This window comes from Arachis ipaensis, chromosome B10 (assembly GCF_000816755.2).
Source record: "Arachis ipaensis cultivar K30076 chromosome B10, Araip1.1, whole genome shotgun sequence".
In the NCBI taxonomy this organism is placed as follows: domain Eukaryota; kingdom Viridiplantae; phylum Streptophyta; class Magnoliopsida; order Fabales; family Fabaceae; genus Arachis; species Arachis ipaensis.
In genome coordinates this window covers 128884875-128892354 of record NC_029794.2, presented here as the reverse complement: position 1 = coordinate 128892354, position 7480 = coordinate 128884875, and the positions used below count along the sequence as shown (strand labels likewise).

At 34.1% G+C, this 7480-nt stretch overlaps 1 protein-coding gene across 18 annotated transcripts; it reads left to right on the top strand.

Moving 5' to 3' along the window:
- Window positions 553-5230, top strand: LOC107623288 (probable acetyl-CoA acetyltransferase, cytosolic 2). Of its 18 annotated transcripts, none has more exons than XR_001616401.2 (11): window positions 553-974; window positions 1511-1879; window positions 2221-2703; window positions 2801-2848; window positions 3065-3212; window positions 3378-3516; window positions 3698-3775; window positions 3867-3932; window positions 4402-4490; window positions 4577-4646; window positions 4840-5221. XR_001616401.2 is itself a non-coding variant. In XM_016325493.2 (8 exons), exons 5-8 carry the CDS (start codon window positions 3418-3420, stop codon window positions 4909-4911), a joined length of 315 nt encoding a protein of 104 aa, XP_016180979.1. In that variant the 5' UTR covers window positions 1893-2083; window positions 2221-2703; window positions 2801-2848; window positions 3065-3212; window positions 3378-3417; the 3' UTR covers window positions 4912-5230. The 18 variants fall into 18 exon arrangements, 2 of the variants coding, with proteins under 2 accessions (XP_016180979.1, XP_016180980.1); XR_001616400.2 differs by having other exon boundaries at window positions 4832-5221; XR_002356756.1 differs by lacking the exons at window positions 4402-4490; window positions 4577-4646 and adding an exon at window positions 1238-1401 and having other exon boundaries at window positions 4832-5230.

The following is a 7480-nucleotide window of genomic DNA, read 5'->3' as shown; positions in this document are numbered from 1 at the left end:
TTTAAACTAAGAGTACATATATAATATGAACTCTATGTAGTTGTTTAATATGTCTTATTACTATAATATTTTCTAAAGGTATGATACTATATGATTTCTATCTTTTCTTTTTTAGATGTTGTTTTCTACGGTTCTTATGATGAATTATAAGATATGGATTTAAATTTGTTTAAATTTTACAGTTTTTTTTGTGATAATCGGTCATAAAATGATTTTTTTTATGAATCACTACTAGAAAACTAGTTATTACAGACGGATATCTCCGACGGATTTTATTCCACGGAAATACAGACGAAATTTCAGAGGGATTTTTTTGTCAGAAAACAAAAAAATGAATTAGCATAAATTACTGACGGAAAATAAAATTCATCGATAATTCTGTCGGTAAAATTAATATTTTTTCGTAAGAAATAATTACAGACGGAAAATCCGTCTGTAATTAAATAGACAAAATGCTGCGTTTTATTAAATTATTACAGACGAAAAATTCGTCTGTAATTTATAATTTTCCGTCGATAATTTTTAGTTAAACTTAAGATTTGCTCGAACTCCATTCACACTTTTACAGCACACAAATCATAGAAACCTAGCTAAACCTAGCAATTTAACTTCAGATCGAAGAACTCCCTTCTTCTCTCCGTCAACGGGCTCCTTCTTCTCCATACCTCACCTACTGCTCCACCGCCGGCCACTCTAACCGCCGGAGCTAGCTTCTCCTTCTTCTCCTCTTTTTTAAACAAAGCAAGCTCAAGCTCCACCACTGCCGCACCTCAATCTCCTTTTATCCCCCTCAGTTCTGGCTGGCTTACCTTCACGCAAGCCCTAGCTCCATGGCGACCAAAATCGGTTCCACCGTCAGCCGCGGTTCCACCTCTCTCTTTCCCCCTATTCGAACCGATAGGGTGCGTGAACTAGTGGTTGTTCATCGGAGAGACACTGGCGATGCTCCTATTCTCAAGCATTCTAAATTCAAGGTGATCTTCGTAATGGCATCATTATATTTTTCCCAGACTTCAACTCAAAATTCATATGATTTTTTTTGCTTATCGTAATCGCTGTGCTTTCTCATTGCTTATTGTGATCTATGTGCTTTTTCAGTTTCTTTTTAGGTTTCTAATTCAAACTTTTGATTGAGGACTATGATTGGTTTGAATCTGAATTATAATTGTTTACAATATTTTGTCAGTATTAGTTTGGGAGGGAACTTGACAATGGTGGATCTTCCTGGTATAACTAGGGTTCCTGTTCATGGCCAGCCTGAAAGTATCTATGATCAGATCAAGGATATTATCATGGAGTATATTAGGCCTGAAGAGAGCATTATTCTGAATGTTCTTTCTGTTACCGTTGATTTTACTACTTGTGAATCCATAAGAATGTCTCAATCTCTGGATAAAACTGGTTTGAGAACCTTGGCTGTTGTAACAAAGGCTGATAAGTCTTCTGAAGGCTTGTTGGAGAAGGTAACTGCTGATGATGTTAACATTGGTCTTGGTTATGTCTGTGTCAGGAACAGGATTGGCGATGAATCTTATGAGGAGGCGAGGATTGAAGAAGAGAGGCTTTTTGAGTCTCATCCAATGCTTTCAAAGATTGACAAATCCATTGTTGGTGTTCCTGTTCTGGCACAGAGGCTAGTTCAAGTTCAAGGCATGATCATATCCAAAACTCTGCCCGAAATTGTGAAGAAAATCAATGAGAAGCTGACTTACAATTTATCTGAGTTGGATAAGTTGCCTGTGAATCTAACCTGTGTTGCTGATGCCATGACTGCATTTATGCATATCATTGGTTTATCAAAAGAGTCATTGAGGAAGATTCTTCTGAGAAGGGAGTTTGATGAGTACCCTGATGAAAAGAATATGCACTGCACAGCAAGGTTAGTCGATTTGCTGGATTCATACTCTAATGATCTTCGATGTTTCTCTGAAAAAAAGGCCACATAAGATTTTCTCATGGACGAGATTAGGGAGCTGCAGGAAGCTAAATTGATTGGTTTGCCTAACTTCATGCCTAGAACTGCTTTTCTATCAATACATCAGACCTCACACCTCACACCTCACTCTCACTCTGCACCCACAATGTTAGCATCTGATAATGTTATTAAGTGGAATTCAGCAAGGTTTTACTAGAGTTCATTGTGGTGTGCATCCATTCCTTTGTGTGCATCCATTCCTTGCGTCCATTTCTTGTTAATAGTGTGCATAAATTTGTTTGCAGATTTAGGAACAAAAGACTATATAATTCCTGGAAATGTGTCGAATGTCAAAGTCATACTCAATGGTGGTCAGAGAGTTACTTTTTTGAGGCCTGATGGATATTTCTCATTGTATCCTTTAATTTACATCTTCATTTTAAACTCATTTCAATTTGCATGATAACTGCTATTACAATAATACTTCAGGTCATGTTTAATTTGATCTCTCTTTGCTGTCCTGATATTGCTTTTGCAAAGTTATAGTTAATGATAGTTATACTCAACCAGGATTTGGAAAGAACCCAATTTTGATAGAGAACTGCTTTGATTATTGCCCAACTCATCAGTATTCTTTCACTTCAACATCTCTATGTCCAATCTTTTCCAAGACCAAATTGCTAATCTATGCCTTTGTTGCAGAGAACTACTTTGCTTGGCTTCTCAAAGTCTTGCGCTTCTGTTCTAACATCGACCTTCTTCTATTCTGTTTCCTTCTTGTTCTGACTGTGAGTTTCCTTTGCAACCGTAACTGTAACAGTAATTTTAACTATGTGATGGTTCTTGTGATCCATAACAATAACATATCATTTTTGTTGTCAAAAGGTTATTTTTTCTATTTCTGGAAGCTCCCCATGTCGCCAAAATCCTGAGGTATGTTTCTCTTGTTAAATTTTGAAACGCCAATCATTAATTTACAAATTTCAGTTTTGAGATCATGAGTTGGCGCTTCTCTCTACTTCCTTAGCTTGCTGAATTTTTAGAAACTTAAGATGGATCCCCCTGAAGGGAAGTATAGTTGATAATCAGTGAATTTAACTCTGCTTTAACTCAGCCTCGGTGCATGTGTGTGTACTTTTTTTGTTACAGATGTTTGTATTGTTGGTGTTGCAAGGACTCCAATGGGGGATCTACTTGGCAACCTATCATCTCTATCAGCAACACAACTAGGCTCAATTGTTATCAACTAGGCTCAATTGTTGCAGCTACCATGCTTGCAGTACATTGTAGAAGCAAGGTTTTCTTTTCATTCATGAATTGCCAAAATTATACACTTCTGCTGTGTTCAAATAATTTTCTCTTGTGGTATTTCAGTAGATACTTTATCCCACCTAGTTTCACCTACTAAGTTGCTTGCATTTTATGCTGGGTTTTTCTTGTATATATTGCACTTGTAAAACAGGAAGGGGTCTCGATATGGACATGATACGATCATTGATGGTATGATCAAAGATGGCCTTTGGGATGTCTATAATGACTTTGGCATGGGAGTTTGTGCAGAACTATGTGCAGATCAGCATGTCATAACAAGAGATGAGAAGGTTGTGTAATATATTTCATGCTATGCTTATGTATTTCTTTATTATATCGATTTGAGAAGGTTTACCTTCTTGCCAAATGACATTACTCTAATCCCTTGGAATATATTATTTCAACTTATTGAAAACCTTTTGAATCAAGTATTCATCTGGCTATTCTTTTTTTTCTATGTATATCTGTTAGGACTCATATGCCATTCAAAGCTTTGAGAGAGGAATAGCTGCTCAAAATGCTGGTCATTTTTCTTGGGAAATAGTTCCGGTGTGATTATGATTTTTGCCTGCACTGAACTGTTGATAACTTATGCAGTAATATTTATGTAATTCTGATTTAACACTTTGGTCTCTTACAGGTTGAAGTTTCTGGTGGAAGAGGGAAACCCTCTAGAATAGTTGATAAAGATGAAGGATTGGGGAAGGTAAGCAGATCACAGTATGTAATTACATGTGTTAACTTATCTCTATAGGACATAGTGGTAGATATTAGGATTACATTGTAATGCCATGTGTATGCGCATCTATAGTATAATGTACTAACCAGAGTTGCTGATAAAGGAGAGTTTATTAGAATTTAGAGTTTCTTTTACTTTACTATTTTTTCCCCTTTTTTCCCTGCCTCTATTGGTATAACTAGAGAAATTTGTCACCAAATTTACGTCAGTTCGATAAAAAAAAACTTACATATTTATTGGAATGCTTTTGTGTATTTGTTTTTTATTATTTTGTTATTTTGTACAAAATTGGTAATTGCTGGAACTTTATGCAGTTGACATGCTAAATATTCACTGATATAGATTTTGTAGTATTTTATGTACTACATGTAGGATTTTCTTCTTTCTGTGTGTTTCTTACAAGCTTTTACTTATTCTTGATCGATCGCTACCTCAGCTTCCTACAGTCCCAGCAAAAAATTTAGCTGGTTTTTGCTTGCATCTTATCTTGTGAAACTATTGAACTGAATTTCTCCAAGAATCCAGGTGAATGACAAGTTCTATATTTGAATTTGTCTCCATTTCAAGTAACATAGTATTTATTTCAATTTCCTCTCATGTTGCTATAATAGGATTCAACTTTTCATATATATTGCTCTCACGGGGACACAGAAATTGTTGAGTTCTGATCAGTGTATATAGGTAGCTAATTTCAAATCTGCACTGTGATGTCATACAAATCATATAAATCATTGAGAAACTGTGTTGATCTTTTTCTCCACATCTGTTGCAGTGCTCAAATATATTCTTAACAGTGCTAAAATAAAAGCTCAATCATTCATTACTCTTTTTCTTTGTTATTCTTCTTGTAAACTTTTGCATACTAGCTTTACAGGAGTTTGCTGAGAGGAAGGACAATGGGAAGATGGCTGAAGGATTAAGAGGAGAGGAAAAAGCAGGAAATTAGGACTCATAATGCTCAGTTGCATGCTGCAGTATCCGTGGCAGGCATAGCTGCTGCCGTTGCAGCCATTGCAACTTCAATAGAGTGTACATAGTAGCCATAAGAAAGTGTACATAGCTGCCATAAAGTTCTACACTTACCATATGAGTGGTCTCTAGCTTAGCTTGCATTGTTCAAGAAATTTTAGAAAATTCTAAGGATACTACTCTACTAATGTTTGTGAGACATGGATGTAATTTTCACTCCATATGGATGTATAACTGTATATTATTGAATAAGTAGAGTTATATGCAAAGAAATATTATATAGATAATCTATTTTTCATATATCTCAAAGAAGAAAAAAATAATATATAATTTATATGAGTTGAGTTGAGTTTTTTTATATTTATTTTGTATGAAAACAAGTTTATTTTGCAATTAGAAAAATAAAAAAAATTCTATTTTACCTTACAGACGGATTTCCGTATTCGTCTGAAATCAGAACGTTGGATGATTTTCCAAAGTTCAAATTACAGACGAAAAATCTGTCGGAAAATCTGTCTGAAAATTCATCTGTAATTACAGACGGAAAATCCGTCGTAAAATTCGTCTGTAATTATAGACGAAAAATCCGTCGTAAAGTTCGTCGCCTTTGGAAAATGGATAGAAAATTTACAGAGGGAAAATCCGTCGGTAACTGGTAAAAATTCGTCTGTAATTTTCCGACGGAAAAAAATCCGTCGGTAAATAATTTCCGACGGGGCTTTTACAGAGGGACAAAATCCGTCGGTAATTTCGTCGGTAACCAAAAATCCTTCTGTAATAAAGACTAAATCCGTCTGTAAATCTGTCTGTATTAATCTATTTTCTAGTTGTGAATAGGCTCTTTTCTTTTATTTGATAACAATTGAATCCAACATATTATTATAGTATGATGGCGAAGACAATGCGATTTTACGTGCTTTGTCGATTGCATGCCATTTTCACAATCACAATGGAGCAAAAGAGTGGCGATGATGTATGGACCTTGCTTGCTCTGAACGTGCAAAAAGAACTGGTGCAGATGCGCTTGAAAGACGGTATTTTTTTTCATTTCCTACTGATAGTACATGCAATTCTACAAAAATATATCTTAAACTTATCTCAAATTATAACAAAATTTCAAAATTTGAGCTAATTCTTTCTATTTTTGTTTGATAACTTCTATACATGTAAGTTGTGAATTATGTTATTTACTAATTAATTATGGTATTTCATGGTTTAGGTATTCATATCAACAAGGGTTTATTGGCTATTGGGAATGTAATAATTGCATAAGGAGATGAAAGAAAGCCAAAATGAAGTCACTTACCATATCGTGATAGCAAATTAACTCGGCTACTTCACGTTTGTATAACATTATTTTAACTTTTAAGCAATACTTCTAAAGTGCATATGCGATGAATTTATAATATATTATCATGATAAGTAATTGGTTGATAAATATGTAGGATTCTCTTGGGGGGAACAGCAAAATAGTGATGATAGGTAAAGTCTTCATGCTTATTGCTTTATGACTGCAGTTTGAAATTCTTTTCCTTAAGACGTATGAATAATTAACTTGGGCGGAAATGTTGACACCAATGTCAAAGAGACATTGAACACTTTAAAGTATGCAAACCAGGCACGCAATATTTAAAATAAGGCAGTTGTAAGTGATTTAAACTATTGTCTAATATGAATATAGTTTAATTTTTACTTTCATAGGGGTGGTGTTCTATCACATTTCTTATATTTTGGTGTTTTTGAAATTTTCTTGTATTTTTAGGTAAATCGTATCCAGTTAAAATTGAGCAATTGCATGCTAAGGTTGGAGACAGAGAGCGTTAGGGTTGGAATGTCGTTTCAGAAAATGAGAAAGTGAGAGTGAGAGAGTTGGGAAGAAGCGGGGTAAGTTCAGATCGTCTAGGGAGTTTTTTTTATCATTTTTAAATGGTTAAATTATATAATTGGTCCCATATTTTCACTAAAATTATAAATTGGTCTCTATTGAGAATATGTTGAGAATATTCTGTTAAATCAAACATTTTTTGAACGGCGGGGGCTAAATTATAAATTTTAATTATCTTTAGAGACCCAATTATAAACTTTTAAAGTGTAGGAACTAATTTACAATTTTATTGAAAGTATAGGGACCAACTGTGTAATTTAACCATAAATAAATGTATTGATGCCCCCACGATTGATTTTGTGCCTCTGGAGCTTATACTTGTTTTTCAGATTATCGACCTTGTTCTTGTACTGTTGTCATGTAGGACATTTCGTTAATTATTTAACTTTGACCTCAGGGTGAGACTATATTGAAACTAAATGAAACTTTTTTGAATTCAAATAAGACACTTTAAACCTTAAAGATCAAAACAAGATTATGCCAAATATAAGGGACCAATTTAGTATTTTATCCTAAAAAAATTGATTATCTAAAATTATTGTGATAAAATTTAAACATTAAAAGACATAAATAATTAATCACCAATTTAAACATGAGCAAGAATTCTAATTAAAGTGTGACTAATATATTCCCCTGATTTTCAACAGGAGTTTCATCTAAT